Here is a 15566-nt window from a genome sequence, read left to right on the forward strand (position 1 = left end):
TGTGAACGATATAGTCGCTCCAAATGTGGCTTATGCGGCTCAGCTCGACCGAAACGACCCGAAATGACCAGTAATCGCCGTCATGATGGCAGATAAGCACAAATGAATATGTAACGCCCGTCCTCCCACGACCGCGTACAATAAAACGAGTCTGACCCTATAAAAATAAAAACGGGCAATTAATATTGTTTATTCGCGTCCGTTACAGAGAGCCGCGACAGTAACAAACGACGTCTGCATGGATTAATGCGAGCCTCGCTCGGCGGCGTGTCGCTGTCGCGGTGTCGGGTCGGCGTGCAGCCGCAGCCGCAGCCGGAGCCGCGATGCTGCGTGCGAACGAAAGAATCCGGTTGTGTAATGCCCTATGTAACGGGACATCCAGTTATGATAATCTCAGCCGAATTTCACGAAACATCTGACGTTTCGAAAGTAGATTTAATTTAGGCCTATGACAAACCTAATAGCGCAATTTTAAATGGAAATTGCGAAGAGGAAATTGCTGTTATAGATTGTGGTTTATGGATTATGGATGCCAGTCGGACTCGATGCATGCTAATGAATTCCAATTGAATTAGCGCACCGACTTCCTATTGGTCACCAGGCGTGTCGCAGGGAGGCATTGGCGGACCAAATTTACTCCTTCGTGATCCCTTTAAAAGTCGTGATTAATGCGTTCTTGCGATCGATTATTATCACGGCGGGTTATCGGTATCTGTCCGATAAACCTGTCAGCCGCGTTACGACGACAGGGCGCCAGAGTCGCAGAGCAGTACCACCGGCCCCAGAGGGTGCTTTGGTCCCCGCCCGAAGCCCTAATCTCCTGAAACTTTTACGAGCCGACGCATGAATAATTCCCGAGAGGAGCAGCTATCGATCGCACACGTCGAGGTTTTTATTTATACGGCGCGGGTGGGCGAGGCGCATATTAGTAAACAGGCGCAGGCGCGGAGGCGGGCACTCACCGACTTGTAGCACGTTCTCCACGCAGCCGGCCTCAAGCAGTTTGAGGCCACGACAGAAGGCGATGTTGCGGTGGTCGTCGGGCGGCGCCCGCGCCAGGGACGAGTACATGCAGATGTCGCGCTCATCCCGCGGGAAGGACCAGTACACCACGCGGCGCTGAACTGGTTCAGGGATGCGCTCGTAGCGCTCCTCAATGCGTTGAAAAGGTATGGCGGCGGCCACTATCTTCGCGGTGATGTCGAGCAGCGTCGGCGGGGCGCGCGGCCGGCAACACGCGCGCGGCGCGCAGGCGGACATGGCGCGAGCTCGGCCGCTGCCAGCGGACTGCCGCGCGCCGCCGACCCGCCCCGCCCCGCCCGCCGCGGCCGGGGATGCGGCCCGCATCGACACACTGCGATAAATTATTCATTTGGCAGGCATAATGTGCGATATATTATTAAAAGTTGGCATTTTTGTGTTGTTTTCTAAAGGCTGCGAAACAAATCGATAGCTAAGTCGGAAACGGAGGTATTTTATTCTTAGATAGTAGGTATCGTGAAATATGCTTAAATAGCTGGTATTATTATTAGTTTATAGTCTGTTTTTCGACGGATACAAAAGTGAGAACCTTATACAGAAATAGAGTTAGGTAGGACATGGAGGAGTTGCTATAAATTACAATATTGGTACTAAATTACACGCACATTAAACGGTAGGTAAAGAAAACTTTTCGAAACACATTCTAACTTTCTTCTCAAACTAATCAACTGACATCACTCCACAAGAAACTTACTAAAATAAAAACAAAATTCGACAAATGCTAACTAATCCATTCAGGCCGTGCCTCCCCACATTACACAAACGAAGGGGAAAGGCCGCGGCGCGCGGGACGGGGGGACATTAACAGCTGATGGCGCAGGGGGTTGAGGGGCCGAGGGACGCACGGGGGAACGGGGGGACGCCGACGTCAGGTGTGCGACCTGCCATGCCGCACTCAGCTGAGCACGCAGCGCTGCAGCCGCTGACTTGCCACGTGCGAGCATTGACCTTTATTTGTTTATCATTTTTTTTGTAAAACATTACCTTGTCCCATTCACATTCAGCCGCTTATGTACTGTAACTTGAAAGTTTCGATGTGAAATTGGATCCTTGAACCTTTTACATTTGTAAGTTGATGAAAATGTTTATTTATTTTATTCCTTCTGTAAGTAAATTATCTCCATAGTAACATTTGTTAATAGCGTACTACCTATTTTACTGTATTTCCGAATATTCACTATCCTTCCAATAGGCAATAAGGAGGAACTACTTATTACTACTTAACTACTTACTCGACTTGAGTTTCCTTCAACATGTATGGAAAAACCTAGCTTAGCATGTGTTGTTGCTATTACGTAAAGTTAAGTCTGAAACAGAAAAGTTTGCGTTTTGAAATAAAACCCAATAAAAAATACCCAAAGATTCCATTTTCAAATTGGTCTACACTAATAATATCTACATACTGGCACAGATTATTAAAATAATCAACTAAAAAAACATTTTTCTACTCCTCTACTTTAATCTGGCATTTAAATAACCAAAAAGTCTAATATAAGTACATACATAATTAAACTCTTTGAAAAAGTGTACGCTCTATGGCCTATAAAAGCATTGTTTACAAAGTGTAACTGTACTATATATAATGTCGCCAAAAAAGCATTGTTGTTGTTTTTTTTTTTGACCTGGAAACTGGCACCTTTACTTTGTTTGGTGCCATAGATATACTATAAAAAAAAAGTATACATTTGCCGCCATTTTCCCGCGCGTTGGAAAATAAATTGAAAAATTTTTGTGTTTCGTTTCAAAACACTAAAAAGTATAAAATAAAAAGGAAAAATGGATGAAGAACTATTGAATTCTACACCAGAAGAAATTTCAACGTTAGCTCAAGATTTACATCTTCATTTTTATAAATAAAATTTTTCTTTGTATAATTTTTGTTTCATTTAAAATTACGTCGTCGTAGAAAAAGTATTGTATGCAACGTTGTATAACTAGGTCAAAAAATGCTCGTGGCGTCTCTTATTGCGATGTTCGCCAAGGCTCACATCGCAACTCACGCCACTCGCATTTTTTGACCCTTCTTATATAACTGTTGCATAAAATACTATTATGTCAAACTAATTCAATATTATATCGCAAATAAATTGATTTGATTTTTATTAAACTCAGCCGAAACATGAAGCCATGTGCGATAAAAAGAAAATTCGTTTATACGTACATATAGAAAGCTATTACATACGAAGCGCTTGAAGCGCTTACTTGTGCGAGAATTTGTGTCTCGGACGGCGAGGAAATCCCGGCACCCAGCTATGTATACCTACTGTTTATACAATGATATAATAGCAAATTACGTACCACTCAGTCAGCTGATCTCTATTGATTGTTTACTATTTTTTAATCAAGGCCATTTTTGTTTTTTTTTCTTCTTCCGGATTTTGGGCGTGGTATGGTTTTAGAGGAACACCTATCCGCACTAAGTGCTTCGAATCTTCGTTCCTTATAAGCACGGCAGAGGTGTTTCTTCTCCATTACCATCTAAAATCTTGGAATCTTCAAAGCTAGAGTGAATAGGCATTTGGTAAGTAAGCCCGTGTTCTGGCGAATTCTTCACTAAGCGTCAAAGGGGGATTGTGGTCAAATATTAATATTATTTCCTAGACTGGATTGCCATTGCCATAGAATAAGGATATATCGTATAGAACGGCAACTCTCCGCTCCCCACCAGCGTCTGAGCTAGGTTTACCTCACCCCCGCTCGTACAGTTTAGACCTAAATCGTAACGCGTCAGATGTCACACACACAGATGCGTATGTACGATAATGTCAATGTGTGGTGTCTGTGTAAAACGAGGTTGTTTGTATGTAGTGTCCGGGGTATGCAAATGCTGAGCATAGGCGTCCTTTTCAGCGAACACTTCTCCCCGTCCTGAGCGGTCTTTCTCCAATCCGTCTCAAACGCTTCGTGGACCTGCCTCTGCCTCCGTGGTCGAGAGGATCTTGTAATAAAAAAAAAACTAAAATTGGAAGAAGGAGCTTCCAGATTCTAAAGGCAGACGATACGTTAGAAGCGACAACGATGACCCATAGTCTATTCGGACTTCACTGCGAGCTAAGCTATGACGTAGCTCATTGGAATAAGTTTTGTTCCTCGGTGGTATGATACAAGGTGGGGACATATCACAAAAATTACTTTGAGCTCCCTAGTTTGGTTACGAAAGTAAGATGATCCGTGGTTCGGAAGGCACTTTAAGCCGTTGGGTCCCGGTTACGACTTACTGATGTAAATAAGCAGTCGTTACTTGAGATATGTCAGGGGCCTTTGGAGGCTCAATAATAACCCTGACACCAGGGTTGATGAGGTTGGTACTCCACCTCACAACCCACACGATAGAAGAAGAAGATCATAATATCCATCCTACCACGAAAGTCTGACCGGGTGAGGGATATCTAAGCCACACACCACTTTTTCTGTGAAGGTACCTAAGCAAATATCCCCACTAGAAACCTCCATACAAAAATAATTTGCCTAATGTGGCCAGTTTCACTTTTCATCGAGATGGATGTATTTTCAGGAATTAGCAGAAAGGCCGTAACATTCATTGGGTTTGGGGAGGCGTTAGGGTGGGGCTGATCAGTATTTTTTTATTATTATTTTGCTTAAAATATATGACTTTGTCGGGTTTGGGTACGATCGATCAATAGTTATTCAATTTAGATAGAGAGAGTTTTAGCTTAGAGTTTATATAATTACTTATTTATATAATTATGTGCTTTAAAGCCCAGTTTTTTGTTTCACCTTTTTTTGATTCTCCAACCGGCAGCTGAAAATCAGCGTCATAGTCTAGCTACTGAGCTGAAGCCGTTTCGGCATTAAGTATAATAATTATTAATAAGTAAGTTATGTTAATTTATTTTATGGCGAATAAATATTTCTTTCTTTCTTTCATTGACGTCTATCTGAAATTATACTTTGAATGTAGGTATAGCAAGTTGTAGATAGCTCAATTTAAAGTTAAAGATCTATTTTATTTATTAGGATAAGATATCGTGAGTGACTTCATTGTGGATTTGTCTCGGATGGCATTTACTAATTGGCCGGACAAATGGGGAGCTCTGAGGGCCGTGGCCCGGACTTGATCTCATTATGTAGACTAACCATTAAACTATTAAATCAACCTTTTAAATTATTTTTAATCAATTAAGCTACTTAGTGGGTTCAGCTACCGATTAATTTCTATTATGTTAAAATTTGAATTTAATAAAGGAAATTTTGAATTATGTATACTTATATTTACTTTAATTTTTAAACGGTTTTAGTTAGGCACAAAAAAGATAAAATAAGATATTACCAGACACCCAACTATTATTAGATACTACTTCCCGAACGAATCGGCGAATCGATACCGTGCCGAATTTAAACTGTGTCCCCGCCATTTTTGCCGGATCTAATGAACTATTAAACTGCAATTTGGCTGCGCGATGGCGGGTAGATGGCGCTATGCGCACGTATTGATCGCGGCGAGGGGGCCAAGTCTCCACATCAACTTCTGCCAAGTCACGGAATGTATTGCTAGCTATTGTGGCGAAAAATGGGGGGTCGAGATGGGATACTGAACGCGTGCCCGGCCGCTTTTGAGTTGAACGAGTGACGCGTTCCAATTTCCAATCCAAGCGCCCGCTCACTCTATTCTCAAACGGCTCAAAGCGTTTTTTTTTAAATTATGGGAACGTTGACTTTGATTGATGCTCATAATGCCATTGCGCTTTTATGTTTCTGTTTTGTAATCTTGTGGCTTCTTATACAATCGGCGTTGAAGAATCTTCAATTTTAACTCGGGAATTCTTGTGTAAAGCGTGTAGAAATGGAATAATGTAAACTGGCATTACATTATAATAAGTCTACGCTCTACATACATACATATATGATACAGCAAGAGAAAGATTAGATGGTGCAGGTTACTTAATTTACGAACTTGCACTTAATTTTAGTTCAAATATCAATTTCTTATATCGATAACGTCGTTAATCATAGCGAATTATTAGTACTTTCCCTACTTGTGGCTCTTCCCACCCACATTGCTCAACTGCCTACGCCATTAGGGATAACCTGCGTGAATTTGTGTAGGTACCTAGCCCGTGTACAGACGTCGTGAGCAATAAGCCAATAAATAAATCATAATGCCTAATTTAGAACCCTGTCGCACTAACATATTTAGTTTAATTTGTCACAAAAGCATAGAATAAGGAATAATAAAAGTTAATGTGACATGGTACCTACCAAAAACACATATTATATTACGTTTATATTTATTAATCACAAATATACTTATGATAATGAAAATGTTATACATAGAATAAAGAACTTTTCACAGGTTTTCACATTGGTGCCTATTCGGGCGAACACAAACTTAACCTAATTTTAGTTTGACAGCTCTTAAAATAGTGCCGTTCTTCACTAGTTTTAGTTCCAATTTTAGTCCTGTCAAATTAAGTTAGAATTAAGTTGGTGGTTGCCCGAATCAACACCATTTTTAAGTGACATCTATTGACGAACCATAATAAGTTACTAGTATAAGTACACAATACAAGTTTTCGGTTCATAAGTTCAGAATTAGTACGCATATAAAAGCATGGATGGCGTTGTATATTAAGTTGCAAGCAATTACCAACAGATGGCGTATAAGTTTTTTAAAGTTTCAAACTCAGGTAGAAGGAGGTTTCTTGTATTTCGTAAATAAGTAGTCCAAAAAAGGTGCAATAAAGAATGATTAGCAGGTAGTATTTTACTACAATCAACGCAAAGGTATGGAGGAATAAGATGGTGTGACGTACGCACACATATGCGTAATCGACACGAACACTATGATAGGACGCTGCGAGCGAGCAGCGGGCTATGTCGGCCATGATAGCTATGTTAGTTTTTATTCTGTGGCAGTCGTGAGCGCGCGTCGACGTAACCAGTTGATTATTTTGACGCTGATAGTGTAGTTTATAAAATGGCGCCTCCCCGCGTCTATTGCAGTGTTTACGGTTGTTTGAATTCATCGATTTACAAACGGCAGATTTCGTATTTTAAACTTCCTTCAGACACTGAAAGGTGAGGTTATCTGAGCTTGATTGTTTTCTTTTTATTTGTAAGGACGAACGAACCAAGGACGGACAAAGCAGTAGTGACATTTCGAGGGTTGCCATTTTTTCGTTACTTTTAAAATAATTAGTGATTTTTTAAAACTTTTATTAAACTATATTAGAAACCTACCTTTATATAAAAAAGTAATTAACTTATACATACATACTTACCTATACTTACTTACTAAGATGATGTCAACTTTTCACCGAATATCTACGCACATACTCTATTTGAATCAATGTTGTTTATACACTTTCTATGTGAATCAAAAGCGGGGTAGACAGAGACAAATCTTCGCGATTATAGTTTTGCTTTATTTAATAAATAGAACACAACTTTATTTTATTACTCGTCATTCTGCATTAGTTTAATTACCTACGTTATTAGTACCTACCTACCTAGGTACCTATGTATTTTTTGTATCTTTATTGACATTTTATTTGTAGTTATATTACAATGCCCAATAAAGTTTAGGTACCTCCTTCTTCCCTACTCATTTACTTTTTTACCCATTTACTTGAATATTAAATAATGTACTACTGGTTATTATGGCTGTAAATAATAATGGAAAGCTAGAACGTCATCCTGTTTTCACAGGCTGCGCTTACCTAAGCTGAAGATTTGACAGTATTAATATTTATTAAACTAACGGCGCTCTACAAAAATCATCAAGTTTCGTATTAGTTAAAGGAGCAAATAGCTGTATTTTATTGCTTTCATCAGGTTTCATGTTAATTTGGAACTATAATGATACAGCGGAATGTTGTACTATGTATTTCAAAGGCAATTCCTATTGCAAATATTATGGTGGTCCATTTGAAAAAAAAAACCGGTAAAATAAAACACCCTTAAAACTTACATTTCTGGACACTACTACTACTACTTTCCAAAAATTTGCATATTCTGAAATTTTTAGAAAGTAGTCGATGTGGGAAGTAGACATTTTGGGAAAGTGGACGATTTGGGACAGTGGTCCTTTTGGGAAGTAGAAGTTTTGGACCCAAAGGCTTTATTCCTTATTTCAAAACGGCCATCATAGCGTATCGCTAATTTAGTTACGTACCTACCTGCTTCATGGTATTATGTATAAATACACCTATCAACATTATTATCGTCTTTACTTAGCATTATGTGGATAGGTCTCCACTCGGATGTTCAATAAGAGACGCTTAAAACCTTATCGGAACATTACATGTCACACATGCGCGTCCATAAGCCGCTGCCATACATGGACGATGTCCAGGGAGGGCACTGGCAGTTGCTTGCAAGCTGAATTCTGTCTTAAGTCGATAAAAAGAAAGATGTCTTTCGCCCAGATGTAGCTTCTCGTATGTGAGGCGTCGATCATAATCCTATTATGTAGGACGTGACATGCCTAAGCTAGGGCTGCCTGTGGATGTTGTCGATTTACACACACACACACACACACACACACACACACATACAGATACATATCCTCATGCCCGTAATCCCTAACGGGGTGGGCACCAGACAGATAGACTTCAACAACTCTAGTAATAGAAGATAATTCGCTTGCAGTCACTTATGCTACGAAATTTTCCTGGAAAGGAGGTACTTACTGCCTGCTGGAAAATTTTATCCAACTGTCTTCACCATTAACAGATCGCACAGCTACAATAAAGGTTTCGTCTCACGGAGTCTTATAAAGCCTCCGTCACATTGTTGATGGTTGAATCGCAAAATGTCTTGGTTTTAAAAAAATACGACCATTTAAAAGTGGAACAGGTTGCCAGCTCAGGTGTTCCCTCCTTCATACAACATACCCCTTCAAATGAAGCGTGAAGAAGCACTTAGGTAGCCGCAACTGATTCGAAAGAAAATTGATTCATTGCGTTGCTTACCTATCAGTTGCTATTGCAATTAGGGCTTCTCTATGCTTGCTATCAGGCAAAGTCAAGCCAACATACTTAGCCATTATAAAACATAAAAATTAAGTCGGAAATTCTTAAATAAAATTAATCATTTAATCATTTTTTTATAATCCATCTCGAATCGTGGATAAAGTGGCAGCCCTAATCGTGGATAAATAGTGGTAGGGATACTACGCACACGGACATATCTACTGAAATTGTCCGGAAGAGATAGGAGTCCACCAATGTTTACAATAATAATATCAAACCACTAAGGTATTCCTGCCTTAAAAAAAAATTAAAGAATAAAAGAGAAACGTTTTTCGTTTGGAGTAGTACCTAGTTATGGGTAGATACATAGTTAGGCTACAAAAAACTGTTAGTATGTATCTAGTTTCCCAAATACTCGATTATTTTGTTTTCTAGTTAATGATTATTAAAAAAAAATGAGTTAGCTCGTGGCCGTGATAAGTGTTTACGTATCTATTATAAGTCTTTGACTTATGTACAACAGATAAGACATGATGTGATCCTTTAGTCATGTTTTACGACATGCTCGGGATGATAAAACATGCCATATTCGCAGTACTTTATATTATTTGCCCGGGTCATACCTAGAATACCGTACGATAAAAGCATGAATGTATGTATGTTTTAGTACAGTAACGCTTTTAAAACATACATAAATGCACATTGCACCAGCGTGCGTGTATGAAGCAATTGATGAATGTGGAGGAAGCAAGAGAAATGTGTCATGTCAGGATCGAAGCAAATGGAATTAGAAAGAAAGAAAGAAAGTATTTATTATTAGAGGACGCCACAGTAACAATACAAACACAGTAGGGGAAAAAAATACACAAAATCACAATTATTAACAAAAACGTAAAAGAAACAGAAAAATAATAAATAATAATAAAATTCCAATAAATAATAATAGAATTCCATAGTCTTTGCTTACCCCGGTGGGAAATATACGTGAGTTTATATATGTTTATGTATGTATAATGCGAAGGCATGGCAAAAATAAGAACACCATGGCCACACCATGACCGTTTTTGGTTTGCCTTCAGCTAGCTGGATAAATAAATGCAGTGTTTCTGATTATGCCAACCCTATGCACGTCATACGTCTATCATGTTTGACACGATGTAATCCCTGTTAACTGCTATGACATACTCGGAATGATAAGCGGCATAAGATACAGACAGTGTGGACGTGAGTTTATGTAAGGACTACTTTTAGCTGCGGTATCGTTTCGAGGATTTCCGACAAAACACGTTTATGAATATGATGATGACATTCGCGTGTGTGACGGCCTAATTAAGGTTGTTCCAACAATATTAAAATCAGACTTATAATTAGGCAGGATGAAGCTGGATAACTTTTCTTTCCAAGTTTAAGCAAAACTATTCCAAACATAACCTTTGGGTTATGTATATAAACGATAAAAATTAGCCATACTGATGTCAAATCATCCCTTCATCGATTAACTTCCTTCATTAACTAGACCCCAATACGTCAGATAAAATGATACTTTGTTTGTATTTGTTTCAGACGTTTGAGGTGGCTTCATTTGATAGGCCGAGAAGATTTAATAGAAAAGCGAGCAAAAAGTTACACAGTCTGTGAAGAACATTTTCATATACAAGATATTTTGCTAGCTTCACATCGAAAGAATTTGAAGAAAAATGCAATACCATCCCTCCATTTGCCAAATTTCCAGAAAAACGAGGATGGCCAAACGTCTGTAGTGCTGACAGATCTAGAGACCATATTGAAAAATCAACAAAATCCACAAAAAAGGAAAATTAAATCAGAAAGCTCTAAGTCCAAAAAGAAAAAACTAGACAAACTTGAAGATAACTCTTCAAACAAAGACACATTCTACAGAATGTGCGATAGATTTTTAACAAAAGATTTGGCTGATTTGGTCATAGCGCAAACTTATTTGAAATCAAACTTCGCTGGATCTAAACAACAAGACTATAAAAACTTTTGTTTAAACTTGTACTTGACCAGTCCACAAGCATATCGATTGCTACAAAAAGCGTTAGGTCTTCCGTGTCCAAAAGCGCTGAACAAACATTCCATATCCATCACAACTAAAGTAAACGATAAAGTGTTGTCCACACTTAAAACTAAAGTGGACAATATGACACGTAAAGAAAAGCAATGTTCATTAATGATAGGAGCTATGAAGTTGAAAACCAATCTCATTTATAACGTCAAAGAAGATAAAATTATCGGATTCCAAGAAGTTGATGGAGTCCAGTCACCTGAACCAGCCAAAGATGCGTTAGTTGTTTTAGTCTGTGGTATATTGGTCAATTGGAAACAGCCTGTAGGCTACGCATTGCTAGCAAGGAATAGAAACATTGAAGACATTTCTAAATGGATTGATAAGCTATTACAGAAACTCATTGATATTGGACTTGAAATAAGAACATTAGTGACTGATATAGCGGATTTATTTCCTGAGGCAAATAATAAAACTGTTACTGTTGATCCTTATTTTTTTGTCAATGGGAAGAAGGTATACCAAATTTATGACGCACCACATCTTATGAAAACGGTTCGAAACTACTTTTTAGCAAATAATTTTCAATTTAAAGATTGCTTGGCCAAATTTGAACATATTTTGCAATTTTATGAAGAGGACAAAGAAAAGAGTTGTAGATTTGGACCAAAATTGACAAACAGCCACATAAATCCAACGAGATTGGAGAAAAACAAAACATGCTACGCAACACAACTATTGAGCCACACTGTTGCTGCTGGATTATCAGCTTACGTAGACTTCAATGTTATAGACAAATCGGCAAGAGACACTGTAAAATTCATAAAACTAATGAATAATCTATTCGATATTTTAAACTCTACAAATTTGATACAGAATAATGAAAACCGAAAAGCGTTTCGTGGCGAAGACTGGCAAGTAAATATTTTGAATGAATCGCTTGAGCTATTCCAAACCCTGATTTTACTTGATTTAAACAATGGTCAGGTTGTTACATCGAATGTGAAGTTCATTAACGGTTTTCAAATCACCATCAGATCTATACTTCTGCTGTTTGAAGATCTGAAGTCGGAAGGTTTTGATTGTTTACCAACAAAGCGACTAACTCAGGTCGCACTTGAAAATTATTTTACTGAAATTAAAACCAAAAGTGGCGCAACTGGTGATTTAACATGTTGGCAGTTCGTATCGACTTTCAAGAAATTCTTCTTTTCGCATACAATAGAATCTTCGCGAGCAGGTAACGCAGAAGATGTAGAAAAGATTGTTACGCTTATTAACAGTTTACAAACACCTACTGATCAAACATTCGCTGTAAATGAGGACGATGTTTTAAAAATAGAGACAGAGGATTCAAATGTGAATAGCAAGGAGCCAGAAAGTGACACCGAAATTGATAGTTCAGAGTACAATCAGCTGAATCTTCCAGAGAATCACGCTCTATTCTATATAGCTAGTTATCTACTAAAGAAGTGTGCTGAATACCATCAAGATTGTGAACATATGGCGGCATATGTAACACCACCAGAGGACAAAAGATTTTCAAATTACGAAGGAGATGATCGCTACCAGAGGTACACGGAATACGTTAAAGATACAAATTCTAGTTTGCGGATAGTTCCATGCGATGACTTTGTAACTTACGTAGAAAACATGGAAGACAAATTCCGTTCTAACTTCCAGAAAGACCAAATAGACCCTTCGAGACCTCTTACTGCATCAATCTACAAAGAGTTAAAGGAAGTATATTTCACACCACCATGTCCTTGTTTTCCTAGAGGATATTTAAATAAGCTATTTATAAGAATTAGAATATTCTACGCTATTAAACTTAGTAACAGAGCGTTTAGTAATACTCGCAATAAGCGACATTGTTTTAATGTTTTTTTGTAGTAAATTTGTTTCTCTACATCAATACTGATAAAAATAAATGATACATTTTTATTTTGTTACATTTTTTATTATTTTTAATTTTTTCCATTGATATGGTAACCCCGACTAAGAAAATATGTATGAAAACTATCTATTTGCCTATGATTTCGAATTTTAATTTCACTTTGGTATTTTGAACCCACACAGTTCCTTTTCAATACTTTGAAAATACATTGGAGCTCTAAATACACTTCTCATCAAAAAAATCGAAACACTTCCGTTTTCATTGTTTCTGTCCGAATTTAACACAAAAAAGAATTCATACGATGAAAAAAAAATACATAAATGTATAGCTGGCAGTTTGGCCATTACAGTAATAAGCGAAAATTCTAAATTCAAAATTAGAATTTCATTTGTTTATCTTATAAACGAAATGAATCACTGTTTTGAGACAAATGTGTGTTTAGGGTTGGAGTACATTTAGCGTTTAAAAACTAAAAATTGGCGCTTATCCTTAAACTTTTTGTTTTTTATTTCAATACTGTGACTTTGGGACGTCTGAAAAAAGGTTTTTTTTCTAAAACGTATGGATACTTCGCCCACAGAAGCCGCCCAAGTTGTGGCATTGCTGGATTCTGGCCTTAGTCAGCGTGTTGTGGCTGCAAGACTGCATCTAAGCCTGTCATCTGTTCATAGAGTCTATAAACGTTATCGGGAGACTGGTTTGTTCACGCGCCGTTCAGGATCTGGCAGGAATCGGGTCACTTCTGAGCGAGATGATCGATTTATTGTAACAACTTCTTTAAGAAATCGACGCCTTAACGCTTTTCAACTGCAGCAGCGGCTTCGTGTTGTACGAAGGGTGGCTGTAAGTGACTCTAAAATTAGAAGAAGGTTGAAGGATCGTGGACTGGTACCGCATAAGCCAGCAAATGGGCCGAAATTAACTGCAGACCATCGAAGAGCGCGCCTTAACTTTGCACGTGAGCACCTAAATTGGTCATACCTACAGTGGAGCAAAGTTCTCTTTTCTGATGAGTGTAAAATTATGCTGTATGGTAACGACGGAAGGAACAAGGTCTACAGAAGAGACGGAGAACGCTATGCACAATGCTGCATTGAAGAAAAGGTCAGCTATGGTGGCGGTTCGTGGACGGTTTGGGGAGGAATCAGCGCCGACGGTAAGACAGAGCTTGCTTTCGTGTCTGGGCCACGTCTGCCTGCACTAAACTGTCATCGGTACGTCGAAGAGTGTCTCGAGCCTCATGTGATGCCCTATGCACATTTTATTGGCAACGGCTTCATATTCATGCACGACAATGCTAGGGCTCACACCGCGGGCGTCGTACGAGATTATCTTAACGAAGTCGATATCTCTATTATGGAATGGCCAGCAAGAAGCCCGGACATGAATCCCATTGAACATCTGTGGGATGAATTAAAGAGACGAATTCGAGCAAGAGATCCTGCCCCAGAAACACTTAGCCAGCTGCAAGATGCAATCCAAGAGGAATGGGACAATATACCACAGCATGTGATCGTGACTCTCATCCGATCGATGAAGAACCGTATGGAAGCAGTAATTAGAGCTCGGGGAGGGAATACAAGTTATTAAATAAACGTTTTTTAGCTTTTTTTTTCATTTACGTGTGTTGTTTTATCCATTTCCTTTATACTCCATACGGAATAAAAATGTCTCATTTACCAAAATACGAAACCTATGAAAAATTCATTTAAATTTAGAACATTAACATTAAGATTTGATAAGCTCATATTACTCACTATTAAACGACATTTAACATTTATTCCTAAATGTACATACACATTTTTCTGATAATCCTGACAAAACGTAAACTTGCAAGGTGTTTCGATTTTTTTGATGAGAAGTGTATTATCTTCTCTACCACAGATATAAAATAAGGGCTAACACTAATGTCCACTACCGGAGATTTAAGAAAACTTCTTTTGCAGCAAGTTTTTTGTAGGTAAAAAATTTTATTAAGTAATACGTAATAAATATAGAAAGTATAACTTAATCTACTCTTCGCCTATCCTATGATAACATATTCGTCTAAAGAAATGCCACTCCGTCGGTTTCTACGACATGCATGCCCCGGATATGATAAACAGTTAGGTAAAGTCTTCTTCTATCGTATGGGTGGTGAGGTGGAGTAGCAGCCTCATTAACCCTGGTGTCAGGGTAACTATTGAGCCGCCAAAGGCCTTTGACATGACTCATGTAACGACTACGTACTTACATCAGTAAGTTCCGAAGCACGGATCGTCTTACTTTCGGACAATCAAGTGATCAGCCTGTAATGTCCTACCCAAACGAAGAGATTTTTATGATATGTTACCACCGGGAGTCGAATCCGGGACCTCCGGATCGTGAGCCCAACACTCAATTACTGAACCACGGAGGCCGTTATCTTCCTTCTCAGTCGGAGACTATTATGACATAGACTTAGATTTAGGACATTTGTAAACATCACAGACGCGCGCGTGTTTTTTTTATCTGAGGTCCTTATTCCCACAGGTAGACAATTTATTAGATACATACAACTCTGTAACATTCATAACCGTAGCGCCATCTATTAGCCATGCTTGTAAACATTTGATGCCAGTTCGCTCTATAACGGATATTAGTTCCATTGTTTGCCGTTGCTCAAGTGATGTCGCTAATTTGTTGAACT

General features: G+C 38.7%; 1 protein-coding gene across 1 annotated transcript in view; it reads right to left on the bottom strand.

The window, feature by feature from the left end:
- LOC126374144 (zinc finger SWIM domain-containing protein 4-like) overlaps positions 1 to 1273 on the bottom strand; it is a 77448-nt gene extending 76175 nt beyond the window's left edge. The window contains exon 1 of the mRNA XM_050020612.1: positions 963 to 1273. Within this exon, the coding sequence (XP_049876569.1) occupies positions 963 to 1260 (298 nt within the window). The 5' untranslated portion in view covers positions 1261 to 1273. The remainder of the gene's footprint in view (positions 1 to 962) is intronic.
- Positions 1274 to 15566: the final 14293 nt, after the last annotated feature.

The sequence above is a fragment of the Pectinophora gossypiella genome, chromosome 17, assembly GCF_024362695.1.
Source record: "Pectinophora gossypiella chromosome 17, ilPecGoss1.1, whole genome shotgun sequence".
Classification (NCBI taxonomy): Eukaryota; Metazoa; Arthropoda; class Insecta; order Lepidoptera; family Gelechiidae; genus Pectinophora; species Pectinophora gossypiella.